This window comes from Epinephelus fuscoguttatus, linkage group LG1 (assembly GCF_011397635.1).
Source record: "Epinephelus fuscoguttatus linkage group LG1, E.fuscoguttatus.final_Chr_v1".
Taxonomy (NCBI): Eukaryota; Metazoa; Chordata; class Actinopteri; order Perciformes; family Serranidae; genus Epinephelus; species Epinephelus fuscoguttatus.
In genome coordinates, this window is record NC_064752.1 from 21,264,615 (window position 1) to 21,290,923 (window position 26,309).

The 26,309-nt window shown below is 41.6% G+C and overlaps 2 protein-coding genes across 3 annotated transcripts in view; one reads left to right on the forward strand and one right to left on the reverse strand.

Annotated features, from left to right (window-relative positions):
- The window catches only part of atg7 (ATG7 autophagy related 7 homolog (S. cerevisiae)), a 119,343-nt gene extending 117,637 nt beyond the window's left edge, over window positions 1-1,706 (forward strand). Inside the window, exon 19 of the mRNA XM_049588974.1 lies at window positions 389-1,706. Coding sequence (XP_049444931.1) covers window positions 389-421 — 33 coding nt within the window. The 3' untranslated portion in view covers window positions 422-1,706. The remainder of the gene's footprint in view (window positions 1-388) is intronic.
- Window positions 1,707-3,638: 1,932 nt separating this feature from the next.
- vgll4b (vestigial-like family member 4b) overlaps window positions 3,639-26,309 on the reverse strand; it is a 51,244-nt gene continuing 28,573 nt past the window's right edge. For both annotated transcript variants that reach the window (XM_049589033.1, XM_049589024.1), the window contains 4 exons: window positions 19,504-19,741; window positions 8,487-8,754; window positions 7,987-8,104; window positions 3,639-7,189 (listed from right to left, as the gene is read on the reverse strand). In XM_049589033.1, coding sequence (XP_049444990.1) covers window positions 6,939-7,189; window positions 7,987-8,104; window positions 8,487-8,754; window positions 19,504-19,741 — 875 coding nt within the window. In that variant the 3' untranslated portion in view covers window positions 3,639-6,938. The remainder of the gene's footprint in view (window positions 7,190-7,986; window positions 8,105-8,486; window positions 8,755-19,503; window positions 19,742-26,309) is intronic.

A 26,309-nucleotide genomic window follows, 5' to 3' on the forward strand; every position in this document is an offset into this window, starting at 1 on the left:
TTTGAAGAAACTAGAATATAAAACATGTTTTCAGTTATTTCACCTTTTTTTGTTAAGTACATAACTCCACGTGTTCATTCATAGTTTTGATGCCTTCAGTGAGAATCTACAATGTAAATAGTCATGAAAATAAAGAAAACGCATTGAATGAGAAGGTGTGTCCAAACTTTTGGCCTGTACTGTACTTACCATAAACATAACTTGTGTTTGTTAAAATTCTCACATGGCACCTTTTGGGTCCTCTTGCCACTCACTGAGTAAACTCCACTGAAGGCTGTTAACATGATTTGACACCGTGTAGAGACTATTTAGTCGAACATTGATGCGTAGACACAAATAGTGAATTCCATTTTAATTGTTTCTTTCTCTTGTGTCTTTTTCTTGTTAGATTTGGGACATGAGCGATGACGAGAGCATCTGAAGGACTGGAGGACCCGACCCTGAGCCTCGGAAGAATTCAGCACTCCACTCCTTCTGTTTTGTCTGGTTTGTTTTCTTTAAGGACTTTACAAAGGACAAGAGCTTTGCAGGCAACAGCAGACACACTGATCAAATTCTTGTAATCAGAACCAAGTACATTACAAAACGTTTTTCAGAAAAGAGCCTGAAAGATATGCTTTAAATGTTTTAATTGGTCTACATGTCGAATCAAGATCAACCAAAGCGTTGGATTTCATAATAATGAAACAGCAAAAGAAATAGATTTACTGCTTAAATGAATGATTTTCACTGTTCAATTAGAAACAGGATCATAGCTCAGTAAGTTAATTTCCACTGTGTGTATGAAGCTGTTGTGTTTTGAGGAGAATGTACATGTTTCTATCACGTCATGATGTGTAATCAGTCACATTCACTCAGTGTTTGGAGTCGGTTCATTTCCCTGAGACCAAACACAACAAAGCACTCCGCATTTGTATTATGGGACTTGTTTTAAGCCTCGCTGAACCCCATAGGTTCAGTCCTCTCCACGGTCTCTCCATCAACACATTTAATGGGTTTGCTGAGTCCTTTGGCAAGATATTGCCCAACTACATCTGCTTGCTCATTCACTTGCTTCAGATAAATTACGAAATTACAAAAACACAGTTGACAACTCAGCATGTCCATCCATCTCCCCTGTCTGTTTACTGGAGACTGTGATACATACAGTACAGTTAATACTTAAACCAGCTTTGTTCCTGTGAAAGTAGGAAACCTGCACACAGATGTTACTGAGCAGCTTCTGATATGGAAATGATTTACTGTTCCTGGGGACAACCTGGGACCTGCAACTGCAGTTTAATCTGAAAGAGCCTACGGACAAAGTGAAGGTCTTTATGTTTTGTGTTGACGCATGCATGCGTTCGTCAGTGTAGTTATGTTGCTTTTTCTTACTCTACAGTGTGCTGTTCGTCTGAGCTGCTAACGTTCAATACTTTCAGTGTAACAACATGTTAATTTCAACAGCTGTTTGGATATTTGTGGAAGACTTTAAGTGCAATGTGGAAAAGAGAGCTGGGAACTTTGAAAGTTAAGAAGTTTAGTCAGAATTTCGAGAACAATAACAACCAGAATTCAGACTTTGTCCTCAGATTTTATTTTTAAAGTTGAGATTAAACTCTGGATTCTGATGTGGTTTACATTATTCTCAGAGCTGTTTTTGTCACGCTTTTTTCTTCTGTAAGTATTTAACCAAAAACTGGAATAAAATGTCTCTTTATATGTCTGTTTGCAGCTTTGACCTTTATTTTGAAAACAGAGGTGAATGTGGAATTCATAATTCACATCCTTACACTCACAGCAGCTGCATCTTTTCATCTGTCGTCACCTTAACACACCACAGCAGTAAGAAACAGGCCCACACAGTCAGACAGTGGTTTAAAAGCACTTTATTGTTCATCAAGGCTACTTTACGTACAAAAAGGGTGGCCTGCCAAAACCTTTTTAGTAGGAGGAGACACAGAGCCACAAATTGACTGTTGTTTTCTTGATACAGTTTTTTTTTCTTTTTACAGTTCAGAGTATTACTACCACTAAGTACATGCTACTTCCACTTCAAAAAGGACCTGGAAAATGTGGTACAGTCAGAGTAAAGACCAACTCCTCTTTGATTTATCTGCACAATTTTCATGTTGTTTACTCGATTACAGACGCAAAATGGCTGCCACAGATGGGAACAGCGCCATCAGATACATGGGTGACATCCCCAAAGATTATATGCTGCAGATGAACTGGAGCACAAAATAGGTATGACAATGCTGTCGGGGTTTAGTTAGCTCACCGATAAAACTTAAGCTGAACCAGTCCGACAAATGTTCTCAAACAGCTCAGTTCCTACAGTTTATATTCCTCACCTGTAGTGACAGGAATTTTATCTACCTGCTAGCCCATAACTAATATTGATTTATATTTCATTTTTAATAGTTAAATGGAAACGCTCGGCAGGACTCACTGGGCTAGTGGCAAAATTTTTATGTTCCATCAATGCAAAACTTGCAACTCACTGAAGAGGCCTCTTAACAGACACCCTACTTTGTTCAGATGTCTCAGAAGACACATGATCGAACACAAGTTAAATGATTGCAGAACAGTGGGGACCAATGGAAGTAGCGATTGTCACCGACACACCAGTGGCTTGTATTGTGGTTTCATATGTTTTACTGTGTTCCTGCACTTGAACCTTTACTCTAACAAGACAAAACTCTATAAACAAAAAAGATCAACTTTTTTCACAAAAAAAGAAAATGCAATGATTACAATATAAGGACAGGGAAAAAAACAATTAAATAGCTACATATCATTAACAAATTAATTGTTCCTCAAAAAATACCTACGATTTTTTTCTCTGTACATTCGTTACGCACAGCGTAATGATGGTCTTATAGTTACCTATTATAAAAAAGTATTTTTTTTTTATTAAGTGATTTTCCTACAGTGTGTAGGGAGTGTGTGCCGAAGCAGAAAGAGAGCCTCCTACCTACAGGGTGGTAGTGAAATGATAATGAGAAAGAATAATAATAGAAAAACAAAAATCCTCTGGACACTGAGCCCTTTTCCCTCGTGTTTTCTAGCATGATGCTCGCTACGACAAATCTTAATCAGGGTCAACTGAATGTGAGAGGAGGAAGGGGGATCGCTGTGAGACTTTCAGTGGCAGCTGAATGTCTCCTGCTTACAGAAGCTCAGCTCCTGAAGCTCCGCCCCCTCCGAACCTCCTGCCTGCTCAAAATCACCATCCAAACCACTCTGAACCTGTCACAAAAAAGCACATTCACACCCAGCACTTACTCGTTTGGGAGATTGATTCACTGGCAGTTGCGCTCTGACTACGAATTTTGTGTATCTGAAGCCTGTAGAACTTTGACCATCGGTTGTGTCACATCTGTTCAGTTGAGGATGGAATGTGTGGACATTCTAGAACACTGAGAAATGTACTTGATAAACAAAAACAAAAGACCTAAACCAAACAAATATGAACCTCGTCGCCTTTCAACCTCCGCTCAGAAACACAAAATTATTCTTTACTTTTGAAACACACTGACTCACATCACCGTCTCTAAATTCTACGCTCTGAATGTCCTCAAAAATGTATTTATGGCATAAATGCTTGTTTGTTCCTTTGTCATATAGTATGAATCTATGGCCAATTTGCTTGATGCAAATTAAAAAAAAAAAAAAAAAAAAAAGTACACACCTTGTACAACAACCCCGTTGGCAGGGAACTCTGGGACAGTTGGCCCTGGCTGGTTATGAGCTCTGTCTGTTGAGTGTGTATGAGGCCTGTACAAAGTTCCCTATAGGAGGAATGTATGCCACCGTGGCGCAGGCTCTTTAACAGAAGAGAACTCATTTTCTCAGACTGCAGGAGTCTAGCTTAACTGCATCACAAAACAATGTTGTTCAGAAAAGAAAGCATTGACGTACAACGACAGAAAAAAGCGTGGACACCAAGTCGGGACACAAAAAGCCCAAGGATGAATGTCTGAATTTAGATAATTATCATCAAGTGTTTTGATTGCTGCTTGGTTTTTCACAGCTCTCAAACGTTGACAAGATGTCTGAGAGCCGTCATCACTAGCTTTTACCATAAACACCTTGTTTCCCAAAAGCATCATAGCATGCTGGCCTGTGTACTTTTCAGACTGCAGCAAGAACGTGAGTAAAGGTGGCGTGGTGATTTTAAGATGGCGGCCAAACAGACTTAAAATAAAGCCACTTTGAGAAGCCTTTCAGGAAAACGAGGCCCTGCTGACTAATCTGTGCCGACTTGGAGTCTCAGCTCACTCATGCTAAAGGTTGTAGCATCCTGTACCACCGATGGATCAACATCTTAAGAAAACCTTTACGGGCTGCGCGTGCCAAAGCCAACTCGACACTGAAAACATCTCCACCGATTCCCGTGCTGAGATGGTTTTGAAAAACGCAGCTCTCATTGTTAAACAGAGCCTGTCCGGAGGCTGTCCCACTATAGATGTTTGTTACCATACTGATATTAATGGAAAACAAAAAATACAAAATTGTAATAACAATAACAATAATATGGAGTACGACTGACCCAGCAGTGAGTGTATAGTGTCTATGTCTGTTACTGACAACAAATGAAGTAACATCTAACGTCCGAATGAAAAGGCTAATAGTAGTTAAGATTGAAATGCTTAAAAACATTAATAGATACCAGCTATTAAAAACAAAAACAAAGAAAAACATGCATGTGTAAAAGCATTAGTTTACCCTTCAAACCTTGTAGAGATCTACCAAACCACAGTGTGTAAGAGAGGGAGGGGTCGCAGGGTGTAAGCCAAATATAATTACAACACCCGTGTTCAAAGAGATACAAAAACAAAGGCGTTTGAAGAGATCTGAATAATCTTCTCTCCCCCAGTCGAGAAACCAGACTTTTTTTTTTTTTTTCCCCAACCACAAAGTGACATGCAGCTTCATCTATCCCCTCATCGCTGTCAGCAGTTAAGCCTGTGAAACACATCAAAGCTCATTGTTCAGTAAGCAACACGCTGCAAGTCATACAGCTGTGTTTTCAGCCCCTGACCTGCTCTCATAATGGCTCTGACGTCCATCGACACCGCAGTCGGCTGATTTGATGCTCTGACTGTGCTTGTGAAATGAAATGCAACAGTTTGGCACTATTTAAGCATGTAAGGAGTGTAGACCTGACAGTGAGTGGCTGCCAGAGGTGGCAATACAAGCAGCCTTTTGTTTTTTAGCGCCCACCTAACAGCAGCTCTACTCAACATGCAATGATGTGACAAAATTCACTTTATACTGAAACACAAGGGCCCAATCCCATTTCTAATTTTTACGGGCATTGCAAATATGCAGTCTATTGTTATAGTGATTTTTCTTGCGCAGGCTACACGGATTCTTTGGCAGCTGTCAGGACATTCACAATTGGTTCACATTTTAAGTTTCCAGCTATCAATCCATCAAATAAGTCATCAACACTGCTTCATTAGTGAGCAACCAGCAGTGCTCTGTAAGCTAACGTTAGCAACCAGTGCTGCTGCCCTGTCAGTCTGCACTGATACTAGAGGAATAAGAACAAGTGCAGCATCTTCACAGCTGGACCTATGATAAATTTTGGGGTAAGATGACATCAAAAGGGGGGAAAGTGACATGAAATTATGTCTGATTTCAGGACTGTCATGCACAAATACACACTAACAATGTAACATTAGCTAGCAAGCTAGTTAGCTACCAAGATATTGGCATGGTAGCAATTTCTTTGTCGCCATAATACATTAAAACAACATTAAAATACAGGAATCAGGACACCCTACTGTTAGATGTGAACACGCAATATGGAGGAGTAACGCTAAGTGGTAGGGGCCAGGGGACTGGGATTGGGCCTTGGTTTCCAAATCCATAATACTTTGCACATCTCTAACATTTTACACTACCCGACCTCACTGGTATGAATTTTCCACTTTTCCAAAATGCATTCAAAAAATTATGCATCATAATGTGGCTTGTACTCTTCTATCAGGGCCAGGATGAAAGTTACGCCCAGGTGAATTTCAAACAGTAAATGGGATCAAATAGAGGTTCCAACAAAAGATGGATTATAACCAGACTGCGTCAAAACCAGCTTTATCAGTCCCAGTGTGTGCAGTGCCAGATTACCATATTGACATGCCACCCTTTACCCTCTACGGCAGTAGTGCAAATCAGACCAAGTCGATCACCCAAGTATACACATACAGTAACAAAACCCCCAGAACACATACACAGGAGCGAGAGGGAGAGAGAAGGAAGGTGAGAAGAGATGAAAACAGAGGGAGATCACAAGATGGCTTTTTGTTGTTGTTGTTGTTGTTGTTGTTTTCGAGGTGGGCGTAGATAAACATCAGTGTCTGAGGTTTCTTTGGTAGCACAGTCAGGTGGTTTGTGATGATTTTCTCCAAAGTGTTTCTCACTTATCTTTTCTTTCAAATGTCGGGCATCTCGTAACACAAAAGCAGAACACAAAACTACTGTTAAAGAAACAAACAAACAAAAAAAAAAAAAACAACAAAGAAGAAAATTAATAATTAAAACACCACCTTTCCTCTCTCTCTTTATGTACATATAACTACAGACACTTGCTCAGCTCCAAGCTGGACATGCAGGGAGGATGAATGATTGGAAGGAGCAGCTCGATGCTCCTGTCGAGTCCCAAAGTCAAACCCTCATCGCTCGTTACTGATTATTCTCTGGTGTTACCACACCAGAGGACAGAAGGGGAAAAAGAAACGGCCATGTTGTTATTGCTTGATTGATCCTCTATGAGTGCATAGAGAGAGAGAGCAGGCTCGAGGGTTTAAATGTTCTTAGCAGACCAGCAGGCAGGCATTCCCTCTGGGATGCTGGTGACAGAGCAAAGTGACAAGGACATGGGTGTTGGAGCCAGGATGATCGGGAGGGCTGGGGGAACAGGGGCAAATCCCTCTTCAACCCCTCCTCCTTCAGGAGACCACAGAAGGGGAGTGGTTGTGATTGACCATGTGACTATCGGGGGAGGAGTTTGGGCTGCTGCCGGACGACGAGGGACTCCCCTTGTTCTTAATCTGCAGCCAGGTCTCGCCCAGCGCCTTGGCGAAGTGGTCGTCCACTGAGCCTGTGATGGACACAGAGTTGGTGGGCTCGGGCTCCTTGTAGTTCTTCCCGAGACTGCGGCGGAAGTGCTCCTCTATCACCGGGTCGCAGGCTGTGTTGGCTAGGACAGGGAGGACAGGAAAAGACAAGAGAGAAAGAGAGATTTTAGTTCTCATGATAAAAACAGAAACATCTCTAAAACTCACTTCTATAAAGTTCAGTGGGCAATTTATTGCCTAGCATCAGTTTAAACACTGGTAATGTGCATTTTAGGTCAACGGAAAAATACCAACTCCAACATCTACTTCACTTTTTCATTGCAGTTTTTTTAATATTAAATCACTGTTTTAAATTTCACTGTTAACCTCAATGAGATCATAGGGATTTCACTGGGATCATAAAAATGGCCACAGTTAAGTTATCAACCCACAGAAAACATGACCCACACTCACAGACAGGCTGAATAAAACAGACATGAGTTTGGCTCAGGCCTCCTTTACAGCACAAAGATAACAGACAAGGTAGTAAATAAAGCATGTTGAGGCCTCTGAGACTCTCTGACAGGAAACTGGGATGATTTTTTTTTTTTTTTTTTTTTTAGTATCACTAGTTATATAAGTCGGTCTGAATGTGGAGAGTATGAGTGGTTGTGTTTTCTCTGGAGGGTGATTTGCACTCACGGAGAGGTTTCCCACAAACTGCACTGTATGGGAAACTCATTTTTCCAAAATTATATCCAATTTTAGGGACAAATGGGCCCAGCAAAGATAACTTAGTAACAATCTGTGTCAATTAATTACTGAGATACGTTCATCCATCACCACTCCCTCCGCCATGAAGCTAAAACTGAATAAAGTAAAGAGAACTAGGATGTTGTGTGTTTTGTGTTTGTTGATCAGGACGCATGAGTGCACTCACTGTTGATTCTCCTGTAGTTGTTAGCGAGGCTGGCGCAGCCGTTGTGGGACACTGGACAGTGAGACAGGTTGCAGTTACGGTTGTTGGCCGGGGCGCATGTGATCACTGAAGGACGATTCTACAACACAAAAACACAATTCTACATTCAGAGATCACAAACACAACATAGACAATTGTGATAAGAGTGTGTGCAAGAAGAATAAGTAAAAAAGAGACCAGCATTAGAAAAATGGCAAATATTCAAGTAAAGACGGCAGACCAAAGGGAGGTTTGAAGCTTGAGGGAGAGCGAATGATTCAGTGACCACCAGGGTTTTAAAACATTTTTGGTTAACAAGCCAAATAGGAAATTTATACTCCCCACCATCCAAAGAGCCTGGCTATTGAGAGCACATTAGTCACATCATGTGGGGGACCTACCAGAGATGAGGTTTTACCCAGCAATTTGCAAAAAGATGTGTAGTCAGTACCAGAACCAAAGGAACAGGATGTGCAAGTTACCTGCTGGCGTTCCACTGCGCTGACTGTGTGCGGCACTGTGGCCATAGCTGCTGTGCTGCTGCGTGCAGACTCCACCATGCTGTTTTTGGTGAGTGCCAGTGGCTGGTCCATGCCGGCTAAGCTGGCCAGGTGGTGGTGGTGGTGGTGGGCATGGCTGTACAGGTGATTGCTGTGGACTCCCAGAGCGCTGGGCACCACCACGCGCTCGATGGGGCTCCGGCTCCGGTCCTTGGAGATGGGGGAGCTGCGGTAGTCTCCGTTAGGTTTCCTGGGAAACAGAGAGAGGCACATGAATTTAACCTGCACACTGGGTTGTGTATGTATGTGTATTTATTTTATGAGTGGGATCTGATAGCGCTCTACTGACTATGCATCCAGTTACAAGACGTACTGAATCAATTTTGGTTTAGCCTCAAACAATTCTAAGTAAAAAAGAAAACTCAAGTTTTGTTTAATAGTTAACATATTTGCTCTTTGGATTAAAGACAACCCCAATGTTTTCCAATTTGCTCTTTACTACTACAAAGAGGAGATTTCATAAGAAATCCAGAGCTTAAACAAATCTTTCTGTTTTACCAACACGACCCCAAGTTACCCGAAACCCAATCCTCGGTTTGTGGGATGAGCTCAAAGAAAGATGAGGAAAGACTGGTGGCAGATGGTGTGTCAAAGCAGAAAGATGGACAGAGGGAAAAAAAAGATGAGCAGAGCAGAGACGAATAAAGACAGCGAGATAAAGAGGGGCTCAGAGAAAGAGAGAGCTGAGATGAGGCAGAAAAGAGGGAAGATAAACAAAAGAGCAATTGTAAATGGGGCTCTGTGTCAAACACTGCAGGACCAGCAGAAGCTATTAATACTGACCTCACACACACACTCTTCTCAGATTGCTGTGGGGTTTGATAAGACTGTTTTATACAAGCACATGCTCACACACACACACACACACACACACACACACACACACACACACTCTCTAAGTCTAAGAAGGAGGAAGGAACACTCTCCTAACTTTATCCAACATGGATGGACTCCAAGCGTGTCCCTGCACAGAGGGGCAAATGGGCACAAAGTTCAAAGCTCGAAAGTGGTTTCCTCAGTAAAGTGAATCAACTTTATCTCTCCAGTGAGCCTGGAGCCGGCTGCACGTACTGCTGTGCGATCCGAAAATCCTGCAATCCTAATAACAGCATAGACGCGAGCTGACGAGTTGTCTCCCTGCATCTCAACACTTGAAGTTTACATCCCTCTTTGTATATTTCTCATTCTTCTACTCCACAACACATCATCCACACTCAACCATGAGCTGAATGCTTCAGGTGAAAGACAGCCGGCTGGCCACACACTTTCCATATGAAAGAAAATGACTTCCCACCACAAAGAAATCGCTCTGCTCTCCCCAAACTGTGAGCTCATATTGTAATCACTGAAAAAGCAGAGATAAGGATAAGGGATTAAAGCAACGACAGTTTGACACAACACAGATTTTGGCCTCTTTTATTTCCCTCCTCACAGCTCTGACGATAGTGACTTTGAAATGTTTGATATGTGTTGAAGTGGTGGTGCCTGATACCGTGCACTTGCTTGCAGTTTAACAGGTAGCAATTATTTTTCTCAGTGCGTCAAATGTGGTCTGTGTTCTGTGTGTGTGTGTGTTCAACTGTGTATTACACCCTTACTGCAGCTCCACTCCCCTTCTACACTTTGAGGCCCAGTTACAGGGAGCAGGATTTACTGTACCCCTCTCTCGCTATCTCCTCTTTTCTCTCCAACTCCATACACACATGCATAGACACATCCATTCACAAATTAATACATCCTCACTGACAAAAACACTACACATAAACACTCAAGTCTCAACTGGGGGAAAAGCGGTCACATTTACTATACAGAATGGACAGAATACTACGTGAAATTCCCTCTTTATTCTTCACCATGTGGAGGCATTTCTCCAGAAGAAGTCTGAATGGGAACACACAACAGACTTGAAATGAAAAAGCTGCAGCAGCCCTTTAAGGTTTGTTTGGATGCAAAACAACAAGTTCAGGCAAACAGTTGTAGATCCATGTGACCAGGCAACCTGACTGCTGGGTCAAGCATCTGGAGCCCACAGCAGCGTCCTACACAAATAAATAGTCTCCACAGAATACAGAGCGGGAGAGAGGAAGAGCTGGGGGGGGGGGCTGCATGTGAATGGTCCGGACCTCTACTATAAGAAAGACTGAGGTCGGTAGTTTCCTTCGTTTGTGCCGAGCGCTTACATTAGCAGAGACCCCCCTCTTTCTTTTTCTCTCTTTGTCTTTCTTTCTCTTTTTTTCCTCACAATCGGCTGCAAACTTCCTGAGGGTTAAAGAGGGAGAGACTTGGCAGCCCTTTTATAAACCCTGGCCGACGGCTCACCAACAAGCTTTTATGTTTTCCCATAGTAGCATCACTTTTCTGTTTCATTCTTTATCAAATAGTCAAAAAATAACTGCACTGTAGAGTTAATCACATAAATATCGGGTCGGAATAATCACAAGTGTGCCCCAGTGAATATACTGTTTGAATTATTTCTAGAGAGAACATGAACTTTTAATCAAATGCTACAAACCACAGCACTCCTGTATAACTCTGTTATCTTCAAATAAAAACAATCAGCAGATTAGCTTGGAGGCAAACAGATAATAACGCTCCCACTCTCTCATCCCCCTCCCAGCAGCTGGGTCTCGAGTTAGGTTGTGGAAGTTGTTCCAAACTTTAATCATTGCCAAAGAGCAGACATGCCCACATCCTCACACAAGAGGGGCCGTCGCAGAAGCCAGTGAACGGGATCAACAAATCCGACCAATGAATGGCGTAGCTGTCGAATCCACCGCCCCCGCCTTCCCCTCGCCTGATTGCCCACCAAACCCAGGACCGCATTTCATGCCAGGGATCAGGCTTTCAAAACCCACCCCGAGTCTTTGTCTCTCTTACTCACCTCTCAATTATCGTTAGGGTCGCAGCTGGGGAGAGAGGGAGAGGACGCAAAGGGCGGACAACGAGGGGTAGACAGAAGACATGGGCATGGGGGTGGTAACGAGGGCTAGAGCTGAACAGAGAGGGTTGCCAGGTCTGGGGCTAGAGGAGAGGATGAGAGCTAAAAGTGGAGGAGAGAGGGGGACAGCCTTTGAAAAGTAGAGAACTCTGGGACTTGGCATCTACAAGTGGTATGGGGAGACAAACTGAATTTAAAAAGAGGCAAGAGGAGTGGAGACGGGGGAAGAGGTTGGGGACGCAGCTTAATCTTATTTCACAATAAATGTTCACTGGGTTACTTATAACTCTTGGATCAAGCATCAATATGGAGTTAACATCACACAGCAGTGGGGCAGACAAAGAGGAGCTCAGATCTAACAATGCATGTATAGACTGAGAGAAAGCACTCAATTATACAAAACCCAAGTAAGCTCTCATTACCAGCATGTAGACTGCAGGCATTTATAGCAAGAAACCTCCTGCTGAAGTAACTGTCCCTGCAGATTGTACCAGCTGTGGCTAAATATCTCTACTCATTCACTTCTATCTGTATTTCAGATACTCAATAGTTCACTCAAAGGTGAGCAGTAAGTTGAGATTTCAGACACTAATCATTTTGTGTCATCACTCAACACTCCTTTTCACATCTGTAAAAAGTGGGGCATTGTATTGTAGGATTATTAGGAGGAACTTCAGTGTCTGTAACATGATGCCATGGGGCCAAAAAAATGTGTTTTCCTCAAAGACTTACATTGTGAAAGCAATGTCTGTAAATCAGCGGATACATTTTTTTTTTTTTTTTTTTTTTTAAATGTCAGTACCCCCGCATATGCCTTGTTTCAAGATCGGGATTTGATTCCTACAATCAGATAACATTTTGAAAGTCTAGAGGAGCTGCAAAATTAAATCATTTTTACCCCAATGTAAGTAAGAGGAGGGCTTAACTGGAAGTTAGCTGCTTGACTGGTAGAAGTTGGCTGCTCAGCTGTGCTTGGTTGCTGTAGGTCTCCAGTGCCCTTGCTTTCTGAGGCTAACAATGTGGAAGATTTTGCCAGTTTCATACCATGGGAATTGAGCTTTTTTGGCTTCATGTGCCACTAAGCAACTTTCATATGAATGAGCAGGGACCGGCCTCCAACGCTTTATCTGATTCTCTTTATACATGCATGGTCCTCTACTTTTTTGTTCCATTGTGGTGTTTTTGAGGGGACATAGTGGATAAATTTACACACTCAGAATGTGGATGCTCAAATAAAATGGCAAACAGTAAATATGTATTTCATATTTAAATATGGGAGCACAACCTTAGTCACAATTTTCTGATAATAAGTGATGTGTATTTATTGTTTATGGGAGATTTCAATAGATAGCTCTTATAGGTTATAAATATTAATGAGCAACATAGTGGTGTTTGTATCTCAACAAAAGCTGGTGACAGATCTGGCTTGATTATTGATTGGTTTTAGAGTGTAGAATAGATTCAGACTATTCATACTATGTGATCACATTGGAGTGCACTGTTCACCTACAGATGAATAATTTGATTGTATCATTCATGACACTGTCCTTATCCAACTGGTAGAACACTAAGTGTATTTTGTTTTACTCACCCATTCTATATAAATTTCAGACTTGTCAAGAGGTGTCAGCATTTGATTCTCAATGATAAATTCATCTAAATGAGCTTTAGATTTTTGATACTCAAAATCAAAACCAGGATCTGTAATTCTGCCAGATACCATGTAACCAATCTTTTAAAAGAAGGATTTGAAAATGTGTATGACAGTTCTAAATAAAATCAATAATCTGTTTATCTTCATGAATCAAGACTCAAATTTGGATAAAATCATGACCTTAAAATTGAAAGTCTAATCAAATTTTGGATTTGGAGAATCGTGACACTCCTAGTGTCAACACCTATAAAACCTAGCTTGACAGTTTTTTACATTTTGGATTTATTGTGGACCACCTCTATGTTGTATGCAATTATATGTACAAAGAGTGCAGAGGCGTGATCCTCCCTATCTCAGAGTGACTTTTTCACCAGTTCATGTTATGACATTGAGAACCGTGTGACTGACGTCAGAATGGACATCTTGACACAATGAAACAGAGAGCAGATATCTATTTGATTCTATTTTACTAGAGCCTGGGTTATGTGTAGCCTGACATTAGTGGTAGTCACTGTGGTGGGCATTCACTGGAAGATCCCTTAATTTAAAACCCAGAGAGTCCAGCCCTCAATACATAAATGATATAGTCATATATCTCGAACAATATTACACCACTCCGATCTGTCATTAAGTACAGCCTTTTAAGTAACCATTCACATGACACCCTGTCTTCAAGTCGACCTCAAACTAAAGATCACAACTGTGATCATGTGTTTGAATGACTTAAAAAGAAAAAAAAACTGTTGCAGGGCTGTACTCGTGTAAAATCTCAAAACTTGTAATTTGTTCTTGCTGGCTTAACAAGCAGCTTTGTATGAGCTAACTCGCCTAATTATCACAATGAAACGCTAAATAAAGCAAATATAAACATATATACTGAATACTTTAAAAATACGGTGTAGTTTTCCAGCTTTAGCTCGACAGTGCACTGCCAATTTGGTGAGTTAGCTATATTTTACTTTGAGGCAAAGATACAGGAGCTATAAAAGTTCTACGCCTTTTCTCACAATTGAGCTCTAAGGTCTTCAGAGAAAACCTCACTATAAATCTTTGGTTGGGCAGAGGTTCATATCCTACTCCTTTAAGAAATAAATAAAGAGCGAGAACACAGAGAGAGAGGGAGATACACACAGGAAACATCTGGGAAGAATCAGGGCATAGAGAGGGGAGGACGACAAAAAAGAAAAAAAGCAGAGGAGGATGAAGGCTCGACCACAGGTTACAACCAGGCCCAAGCTCAGCGAGGTCTGTGCACAAACCCACAAAATGGATATATATATATACACACACACACACACACACACACACACACTCACACACACTCTCACACACAGAGCCACAGAGCCTACCCAGGCTATGTATATAAAGTATACAAACATCTCAACACAGTTTACTCTGCTCAGTCCAGGTTTTAGTAGCAGGACTGAGCGGAAGTTAGCAATAATATTTGTATCCTTTAAAAAAAGAAAAGTCGAACCCCAGCGGAAATGTATCCTAACAGACATCATTTACAGACTATGACTGGTATAAATCAAGTGATCGTCCTTGACATAGAACAATATTAAAATGAATTCATTAAATGCCCTGTTAAATCATGCATTACATTCAACATCTACAACAAGTGGGATAAACTTTTGTGCACCATTTCCAAACATCTTTTCACACAGCCGTTTTGAATCTGTCAGATTTCCATTCATGCAGAACTACTGATAAAAATCAAGCCTATATTTGACAGTTAACTGACTGCAGAGAAAGAGAACTGAAGAAAATCCTTTGTTATCAAAGCTGGGACCGATCGGATATGGGAACAACCACAACAAGAAGGCAAAGAAAACAACATGAGAGCGCACACACACACACACACACACACACACACACACACACACAGATTCTCTCTCTCTCTCTCTCTCTCTCTCTCTCTCTCTCTCTCTCTCTCTCCTCTCTCTCACACACACACACACACACACACACACACACACACACACACAGGAAACAAAAACACCCACATGCTCTCCCCTCCTTTTCTCACATGCTCACACACTACATAAATAGTCCAGTCCCATGTAAAACAAGAGGGTAACAATGACTTCACCTGGCTTGGCCACACTCACTCACACAGACTCCTCCTCCTCTCTCATTTTCTCCCCATTTGGACTATGGGGAAACTTCCATGAGAACAACTGACTGATGAAGTTCCCAGTAGAAAGCAGCTGTAGTTTGCGTCCTACAGTACTTACTGCATTACACTGACTGAATTAGGGTTTGCTTTTAGCTCCTATATCTACAGAATTACTTCTCAGAGTAGCATGTGAAAGAAAGATTATATACTACTGTGAAAAACATGTGGCTTGATTTTAAATCTCTGAATCACTGTCCATATGTCAGATTTTTTAACGACTCAAATAATGGTGTGAAAAGAAAAGCCAGTTCCTCATGATTATCACGCGAAAGAGCAAGAACAAGAACTCGAAAAAGGAACATTTGCTCCAAGCAATGACTACTAGACACTGTTTGCTGAAAGTCTGTGTTACTATGTGTTACTAGTAATTTACTGAACAAAACAGTTAATATTGAAAAAAACAATGTGGTTATGATGAAAGACAATAAATGTTTTGTTTTGTCTGAGAAAATCAACAAACCTAGCACCCACTTAGTCACATGTAACAGGCTGCTGCAAATACACTTTCCTGCAGCCATATTCCCCAATTAAAAGCCTGAACAAAACCTCGCTCTGTGACTGGCTCTTATTCCTGAGGAGGAATGAAACAGCTGAGCAAGAGGACTTTTTTTATACTGGTGGGTCTACAACTGCGGAGTGGCGGGGAGGCGAGCAGGCAGCAGCAAGCTTCCAGCCCGCAGGCTCCAGTGGACAGGATAAGGCTTCTTTGTTCAAGACTCCTCCTACTCCTCAGAGAAAATGAGAAAGTAGCCTCTGCTGCCTGACAAGGAGTCCTCTCAGCACGCACGCACGCACGCACGCACGCACGCACGCACAGACACACACACAGATAATCACAGATGGGCAAGCACACATGCATGTATGGACAGTACACAGGACGACACATGCGCATGCATACCTGCACAAACACATGCAATCCGCATGTGTTTGTGCCGGTAGTATAGACGTACTGACCACATCCACATATCAGCCTGCCACTGGGACTGCCTATGTTTTCAATCAGACTTTTATATGCATATTTACCATGCCATAAACTTTTTTGTACTGCAATAGTGACTTCACTATTAAAACACTTAAATACACAGGCTGATGATAAAAGCAAACCCACTCATTTAACATGCCTGTTAATACTGTCCCACATTTAAAAAGAAGCTTGAGCTGGATCAGAAAGTTTTCTGTATCTCACTCCGGCCTGTGCCTCCCCCACCGATTTCAGCTTGTAGTGATTGGACAACAAAAGAAACCCGAGCTTCCTCCTTCATAGCCCCACCTCGAGTCTAAGGTGTCAGGTGTCCGTCTGTGTGTACAGTCACCGAAAATATGACTAAACTTACAGACGAAACTACAAGCAGCTCGACAAAGTGCGTTATTTAGTGACTGGTGCTGTGAGCAGAAAGAAAAACTGCCGTTCGAGCAAAACAGAGAACGTTTTTTTGTTTTTTAAAAAGGAGAATGAACACAAAAGCTCCTATACATGCAGGAACAGTCAACACTGAGCAGAGCAATCAGTGCAGACAAAAAAAGACAAGCTACACAGACAGAAGCAGCCAGCAAACTCCAACAGCTAGAATGGTGTCAGATAACCATCTCCGGACATTTGAACTGAGTGTGTGTGCTTGTACGTGTGTGTGTGTGTGTGTGTGTGTGTGTGTGTGCGCGTGCATTGCGGGGTTGCAGGGGTTCATTTTCTGGTTTTCTGTCTAGCTATTTCCCAAGAATCAAGTCCATCATTTTCAAATTAAACCTAATCACTGTTCCTGCAATTGACAGATGAGTTAAACGAAGCAGAAAGCTCAGAGACGTTAAATAAAGACGAGTCGACGGTGAAGTACCCTACAGTGTTTTCTATAGAGGCTGTTTTTACCCGCTATTTTTAGCTTGACTTTTTCTGTAACAACAACCCATCATTCTCCACTTTAGCGTAATCACTGTTCTTTGACCGGGTGCAGCAGTTCAAACAAGGAGGGAAACTTTTCAGAGGCTGTCTCTGACTGCAGGTTTCAACAAGTCCCTCAGCAGTTACCTTTGCCAGGGAAAGAATGCCCTCAGAGAAACCTCAAATTAAATGACTAAAAATAAAAGATACATTTATGATGGCCCTGAGGCAAATGTGTTTTTTTTTTTTTCTTAAAAATTATATCTTGATGAAGCTTTAGTGAAAGCCCTGGATTTAGCTTCAAGTTCCAGCAAGTCAACTAGCAATTGACTTTTCTTGGGTAGAGATTAACCCACAGCACCTAGAGTCAAATGACTTCAAGGTTATAATTAAAATAAAGATTAAGTAAAGGGATTATGGCTTATCACGGGTTACTTCTAGGAAATAATCATGGTACAATGAGCAGTTTGAGAAGTCTTTAACATCAGACTTTTTATATAACTTTTACTTTCACAGAACCTAATTTTAATTCCACAAAATGGTTGCATTTAGAAGCTGTGGCAGGGAGTTGCAACACAAACTGTAAGCTGATATGACAATAAGTCCCATTGTACTTTGTCAGAGCGACTTACAAAATAAAATCCAACTCGTGACACACGAGTAGGAGCATTTGCTTATCAATGTATGCAGAAGTTAACCACAGCGTCTGTGAAAAAATGTCTTGCATAGAGCGAAAAACAACTGAGACAACAGAATAAAAAAAAAACAAGTGGGAAGATGGATTTACTGCCTAGTTAAAGAGTATAATGATAATTCTCCCACCACTGACACATCCATAACAAGATGACTCTGCACAAATGTCAAGATGCACAAGCTAATCCTTTGTTATGTGAGCCCAGACAGTCACAAGATGAAGGAACAAAGACCCTTCCCCCTGTGCCACTAGAACTCTTGATTCAGAAGTCATAGATTTCCCACCTGCACCACAAGCTGTGCCAAAATACCCCTGCACTGAACATATGCAACTTTTGTCATGGTGAGACTCACCAGCTAAAAGCTCTTAAAAACTGGATCCTCTCAGATATATTGCCAATTTATTTATCATCTGTATGCCATGTTGTGAAGTGCTGGGAACACGCTGAACATACAGATCATTTGGCAGAGGGGTGGATTATACTGCAGGAGTGATTTTGAACATTTGCTGCCTCTGTGTCTATTGCAATTAATTGTAACTGCAGTGAGCACAAGCCGACTACAGCTGCAAACTTTCCACTTACCTTTAAAGTCTAAATGTGTTTGACACTCTGAAGAAGTACTGGCTGTTACTTTAACAGTGATTTTAATTTAGGTATTTGCCTAATGTGCAAATGTGCAGCACAAAGTGTTGGTGCAAGCATGCACACAAGACAGTATGTGTGTGCATCTACACATGCATCTGTGTGTTTGCACATGCCTAACCACATAAATACACTGCCAGTAACTGTGCTCTTCTCTTAATCCCTGGGCTTCCAGTATATCCAGCATATCATCTACTGTGTTCCATTGTGTCACCTCGGAGCCATGTTGACTGACAAACATAACTGCGATGAAACAAGTGACATACAAACAACAGCTGTCACTAATTCGTAATATTACTTGTATTTTCAGCAGCGGGACATATTGAAGAATTAGCATGCATGCAAAACTGCACAGCTCTACCTAACACCTCCTTGACTGCCTCTGCAATAAATAGCAATGGCTGGAGTCCCATGACTGACTCAGTCAAACCGAGAAAGAGCAGGAGGGGCGGCCTCTGACACCACTGCCCCCGGCCCCAGCACTCCTTCACCGCCAATCAGCGCTCCAGAATCTCTGGAATCTCTGGAAGTGGGAATGTGGGAACGTTGGAGATGTGAGTAATCTTTCTGTTGTGCAGTCCCTGTTTCCAAGCTTCCAGAGATCTGCGGCTATAAGGAGAACACTGTGGAGCCGGCTAAACCTGGCGTAGAACCCTGGAGTCCAAACTGGGACTTCTGAGAACGCCCGTCTGTGCACAGCTTCAGCGAGCGAGGAGCCCGCAAACACATAGCCAAAAGAAACACTGGCATACACGAGTAAAAAAAAATTTGTACGTGTGATCGAGACAGAAGACAGAGACAGAAAAGATTAGAATATTAGAGATCCATATTTAGTAGCACCTCAGGAAATGAGCATCTAGAGAATAACTCAGTTTTAATGACTTTATTATAAAGTGTCTGAGTGCCTGCCCACTTGTGCGACAACAGATGTGTGTTCCTCAGTGTGTGTACTCACAGCTGTGTGGCAAACAGTCGGCTCATCTTTGCCACATGCTCGTTGTCATCCATGTCGCTGTCCCCCTGGTCCCCGCTCAGCTTCCTCTTGGTGGGGCTGATGGGAGGAGGACCTGTCCGGTGGTTGGAGATGGAGGAGGAAGATGAGGACGACGATGATGAAGAGGATGATGATGAGGAAGAGGATGATGACAGAGACAGGGATTGGAGTCTGGGGTCCCCCCTCAAAGCTGCTTCACCTGAGAAGGGGAGAGCAAAGAAGAGAAAAGATAAAGGAAAGACAGAGAGTTTTTAGTGATGTTGAACCTCTATTTTGAGAAGTTTGAGAATTTAAACATCAATTTGAGGGGGAGATTGGATGAGCACTACCTTTACACAAAGATGAAAATACAGTAAAACAAGAACAAATTCAAAAGTATAGCACCGGTGCAGTAAGCAAAGATCTGTGTTATTATACAGTCAGATTATTTATGAAGTTTGCAGAACAACATTTGGCTCTACTTTTGGTCATTTCAAACATGACTGTCAGAATGAACTGACACTTGTGTCGTTGCTGTCAACTCTGCTTACAACACATCGCTTAACCATGGGTGTAAATTATGGTAATTAGTCAAAATTATGGTATTTGCAAGTAGAACTGTTTTATTGCCACTTTAAACAAGCTGACCACATAAACTACTTCTCGACAGTGTTACTATACATGTTGTGTTCCAGCTCAAACTTTGGATTTTGTTGACTTATACAGTTTGCTGAGTGAGGCACAAACTTTTGGCACAAGCAGAGGAGTATCTGGTTAGGAATGTTTTGGAAGAAATAGTTGTGGATGGGCTCTGCATACGTTTGTGTGTGTGGTGTCAACTATTTCTCTCTGTGTGTACGACTCTCTCTGCGAACCCCCAGTCTTGTCCTGGGTACAGGAGGCCTACAGAGGCGTCAGTGAGTGGGAGTAAGAGCAAAAAGAGAATCAGGAAAACTACCACTGGCTCTGTCTCAGCACGGGGACTTTCCACTGCTTCGACCTCATGTATCTGTCTGACTTTTCCCAAACAAAACACAAAGCCCAGACCAGAACTCCCATGCTACGTGCAGCTTTCTCCATAACTACTCCCATACAACATTTAGTTACTAACACAACCCCTTGGACTGCAACACCAATTGGTTACTCCTGTTTGATTTCAGTTTTATATTACAAAATAATGTTCAAATGTAGTGTTGATTATGTTTCAGAGATTTGTTTCACAGTAGTGATTATTTCACAGTTGAGATGAAATCATTCAAACAGTACTGTTTATATTTCTACATTAGGGATGTCAATTTTGCTTTCAGTAGCCCGACATCCATGAACCAGTATCTAACCTAAAAAAAAAAAAAAAGACCGGAAATACAAGCAGCACTGTTCCTTTTGGTCCAGCACGCTGTTGATTCCATGAGCTTTTGCACCACATTTCGAAGCACTGTCCATTTAGAAGTGGTCAAATTATAATGTTTTGTGTTGTAAAGGTCTTTATTTTCTGTTAGCTCTGCTGACAGACAGCTAGCCAGCCACGTTAACATACCCATGATTTAACAGGTTTTGCAGGTCAAAATTAAGCCATTGGGGCAACCAGAGGGGAGACCAGATGAATAGCAACTGATCTACGGTTAACCACTAACATCCCTAGTCTGAATGTCCGAATGTTATTCTACTCTGGACAAAAAATACATGACTTAGGCCTACCATTTGGACAATCAGTCATAAATAAACCAAAGGCACTAAGTAGTAATTAACCTGCTGGATATTGCTCATTTAAAAAAAAAAAAAAAAGATTCCAGTGAGCTAAATAAACAGCATTTATTTCATTTTTATTTTGCACGTTTTAAAAAAATTCGATATGAATGAAATTGGCGCTTTAATTACTGTTGGCAGTAGGGGTGAGATTCACCAGAGGATCCACGATACAATATTATCACCAATATCACAATACTATGCTGTATCAATTCCTCCCCCCTGGTTAGCAGTATAACACTGTACTGTTTGTTCACTGCTAACATTTTCTCAGCCATGTTAACTGCCAGAGGAAGTTTCCTGTAAGTTACAGTCGACAGTTTTTTTTGTAAGAGGAGAGACCTCTTGATGCACAAAGCCATAAAATCAGGGTAAATACCAGTTTAAACTGATCTGAAAACAATTACATCATTAAGTCATTCAGAAGGCCGGCGTGCACGCACACACACACACACACTGAAAAGGCTTTGTACTGTAATAAAATGTGTGCCCTATTCCTCCACTGTTCCTCCATGTATGTTTAGTTTTAGCATGGCCTCCCAAACAACAGCAGCTCCTCCCCTCTCTCCCTCTCTCTATCTCTCTCTCTCTCTCTGGCATGTTCCTGCTCGCCCCACTGTGTACCATGGCAACAAGGGTGACATCATTGTTTTTGGCAGGACAGAGGGATGGCAATAAAAGAAGGGAGACTGTGACACCACTCTGTCCAATCAGGACCCAGGATACATAATGGCTTGTTAGAGGTTCAGGAGTGAAGCGCTCAACAAGGGGGTGAATCTGTGAGGGTTTCCCCAGCCAACAAATAAGACATTTGACCGTATAGAGTCAGACGTTGTTGACCTAACTGCTGCTCAACAGTGAACCTGCATTACACTCAGTTACCACTTAGGTTCACCTATCTAAAACTAATGCAGCCCTGCAATAACTCCTACATTCATGAAGGTTATAATGTTCAGTTTTTTGTTGACAGTTGATGTTTTAATTTTAATTAACCAATATGAGGCATGGCTCTTTCACAATAACAGACTTTTCCTGGTAAAATTTGTGTACTGGTGATTCTGAAATGATATCTGCACAGCAGCAGGAAAAATAAAATGCAGAAAGCTCTCTCAGCTCTACCCTACTGTCTATCTATTCAATATATTTGTTCAGTACATAAGAAATACTGCAATGTTGTGATTTTTTTTCCAACCGGCAGACAATCAGTGGAATGACGGCTGCAGCACAGAAGTAAAACTCCTCTCTATCCCCTCTCTGCTCCCTCAGTTCATTAGGTCCACATGATCAAAGCCCATTTCTCTTGACAGAACTTCAAACAGCTTGGAGTCAGGATGAGATTGGATTACAAACAGAGGTGAACCTCTCTATCTCTTCATTTCCCTCTCTCCTTCTCCCACTCTCCTTTCCCCCCTTCAGATACTTAAAAAAAGGATGAGTCCAAGCATGTCCTCCTCTCTCTCTGCAAAGCAGCAAAGTGATTATTTTTGGCAGGGTTCCTCAGTAACCTGAACTTAGCCCACTGGGTTGCCTTTATTTTCTAAGTCCATAGAGGTTTTAGGCTTTAAATACTTAAAAGGACATACAAAAGGGTTCTTCCACAGGAGTTCTTGCCTGTGTGAGCTCAACTTTTTAACCGGATGCTAGATTGGTTTGATCTCTGACATAGAGAGGAAAGAGGAGAGCAAGACAGGCGTACAAAGAGGGAGAGAAGTTGACAGAAGTACAGTGCGTGGCTTTGAGGAGGTTTTCAACCTTGTTTATTTTCTACTGCTCAGCTGCAAAAAGGGACAGTCAGCATTCCCCTGTACCGCTCTCTGCCAGGCTACAACTGATAGCAGCTTTACAGAAAGAGAAAGGGAGAGCTGGAGAGAACAGACAAACAGAGAAAGAGAGAGATAACATTGCATATAGCACATATCCTCCAACAGAGTCTGGGAGCAAATCCCTCACACAACTGACTAAAACATCATCATATAATTTCTAAAAATACAAACAACAGCACAGTTAAATGTGGTTGGGAGATGCAATGATTTGAAATTAAATTTCAGCAATCAGCTGGTGTGGGATTGCAGGATAATGGAGCAATTGTTTACCATGTTGCACATGTAGTGGAATTGCTGTATAGCTAATCAACAGGCTTCCTTCCTCAGTTACTGTAACAACGTTATTGTGTGATTCTGTGTGATGTAATGGGTGCTAAAGTGCACACTGGGAAAGGTTACATTCACCATGGTTTGACTCTTTAGCAAGACACCATGGTTTGACTTCAGAGCTCCTTTCCTGCCATGCTACCTGGCATCATAAGCACTGACTGCCAGCAGCTCAAGGGCAACAACAACGTATGACTTTATTACTTAATCCACAGAACTGGTTCCTATTCAAAGCCAGTTTTCAGGATCCAAAAGCACTCCATCTATCCAGTAAAGACTTTCACACAAGGGGTAAAAACAGGCCCAAACAGATAAGAAAAAGTGGATGAAAGTCATTTTTCTATTATATTAACCAAACTCAGTCAGTCAAATTAAGGTCAGAATTGAGCGACAATACCCCAGTTCACACACCTGGGATTACTATCAATCTTTCTTTTTACTATAGCAAATATATACACCCAAATCTGATTCATTATGTCGTTTCATTTTACATTCATGCACCAGAAAATTTGTGGAGGGAACTGGAGTAATACCAAAGTCTTCTTACTTAACTTTAATGCATCAGCCAAGAGACAAAATAGACCTCAATAAATTTGTTCTATTTATCTTGTTTCTTTTTATGGCACTGACATTATGCTTACTGTATGTCATTTCACATCCTTCCACAAATCGACCTGATCTTCAAACAAATCATTAAACAACAGGTTACTGCGAAAGACAGGATAATGCAAGCTAACTACACACTTAAATCAAATTTTTAGATTAATATATTTATACAAGCATTAGATTATGTAGACTGATTTGCAGAATGTAGTTGTAAATATGCTGCATACTGTATTAACACACCTAACACTTGTCTTGATCAGGGTATGAGATAACTGGTCATGTGTCACATCTGCACTTGCTAATAAATGTTGATGATGACAGCAGCGTGAAAGCGTCAGAACAGATCTGAAGCTCTTGAGACAGTGTACTACTATGTGTGAGCAGCTATGTGTGCATTTGTCGGAGAATGTATGAGTTCGAGTGCTCAAGCATACAATAACAAGTCAGCACACCCACACTATCACAAAGCTCCACCAACCCCCTTCTTGGCTCAACATGTTTGAACATGAAGGGCTTTTCTTTCACTCTTTCTACTGGTTGGCTCTTTTCCCTCTTCTTTTATCTTTTGTTTTCTTATCATGAGGCACATGATGGAGTCAGATTTTAGCTCAGTCAGCTAAAAGCAACACTCACAAAACCAGAAAAACCAATAAATGGGCCTGCAGAGATGTGCTTCCCGAGATAGAAATAAAGCATTGTGTCTAACCCATCACATGCAAGAGACACCCAGAGGATATACAAGGATAGGAACACCACTAAAAGTAGTCCCCTCCCCTCTTCACTCCTGTAATTTTCTTCACTGAGATGGACAGGATGAAACATGAGAAAGACCAAGCTTTGCAGTGACACAGCGAACCCTTCAGATTGGCTTCAATTCCAGGCCTGGGGCAGTCCTATCTGCAGCACTATCACCGCACTAAAGAGAAAGTTTTAGAGTCACTGAAATGTCTCAAAAATGGCATGTGTGCCCAAACTCCTGAGCTAAACTTGAAAAGTCACATGTTTAAAGCTACAGTTTGGTGTCACACAATTGTCAAACAGGAATTACAGCAACACAATAAAGCATTAGAAACAGACAAAAGCACATGTATGTTGACAGACACAATAATCACATGCACAACTACTTAAAGAGAAACATGTTCCCACTACCTGCTCCTGTAAAATGGTACTTGGCCACCTGCCAAACTGCCTCTCTGACCCTCCCTGCAAATCTGCGAAATAGTTTTTAGTTGTACAGTCCAAATAGGAGAGCTATTAAAAGTTCATTATATGTTAGATGTAGAGAGGAGGTGCTAACTGTGGCACAGTGGCATTAAGGGGAAAGTAGGCTAATGCACAGCAGAGAGGGAGAGAAGAGATGAAAAGGAAGCCTGCTGATCAGCTTCTCAGGAAAATGTTTTTGGCTGGAGCTTTTGTGTTTTGTATCAACCTGGGATGGAGATTAATCATTAGTCACCGTTTTTCAACAACAATCCTATCATGCAATCCAAACATTTTTGCTCCTACTATGTCCTGCGTAGTAAATTCCTTGCTTATAAAGATATCAGTTGCGGTTCATGACAGAATCTAAAAATTGTGAGTGGACTTTTTTTCTTTTCAATGCTGGAGTTGGTTGTGAATCAGGAGTTGGAAATTAGCACCAAATATTCAAGTGGCTGCTAGATTAGCTTCACTCTCCAACCAAAAAAGACAAAACAATCTATTGAGTGGCTGGTGGATTTGGCAAGCCACCAGCCACAGTTGCAGGTGGACAAAAAAAAGTTAATTTCCAACCCTGTTCTGCAGAACAACTCTCATCTACTCTTCCCCCCTGCAGAGGGACACAGAATGCAACTTGTATTTAGCCCCCAAAAAGACTGGATGATATTACAACGCCTGACATGTGAGCACTCACTGTAGGGCACAGGACTGGAGTTACAATCCTCCAAAGCCAGTCACATTGCAAATATATGGAAGCTCCTGCTCTGTGCATTCATGACATAACACAAAATCCAACACTGGGTATGTAGAAATAACACATGGTGCATGCTAGGAAAACCAGAGCAAAGACAAGATAAACCCCAGCCTTATCAGAAAGACACTGGGTCAAATCACTAAACGACACACTGAGTCAATCCTTCAGACTCTGTCACAATCTGATTCAACTCAAGCCAGACATATAACCACGAATATCACAAAGTCAGGAATGCAGGAGGATGATGAATAATAGAGAGCAGAGAGTCTAAATAGCTGAGCTACTAGTAATATGGAGTGAGTCAGCCATAGGAGGAGAGCCATGAAATTCAC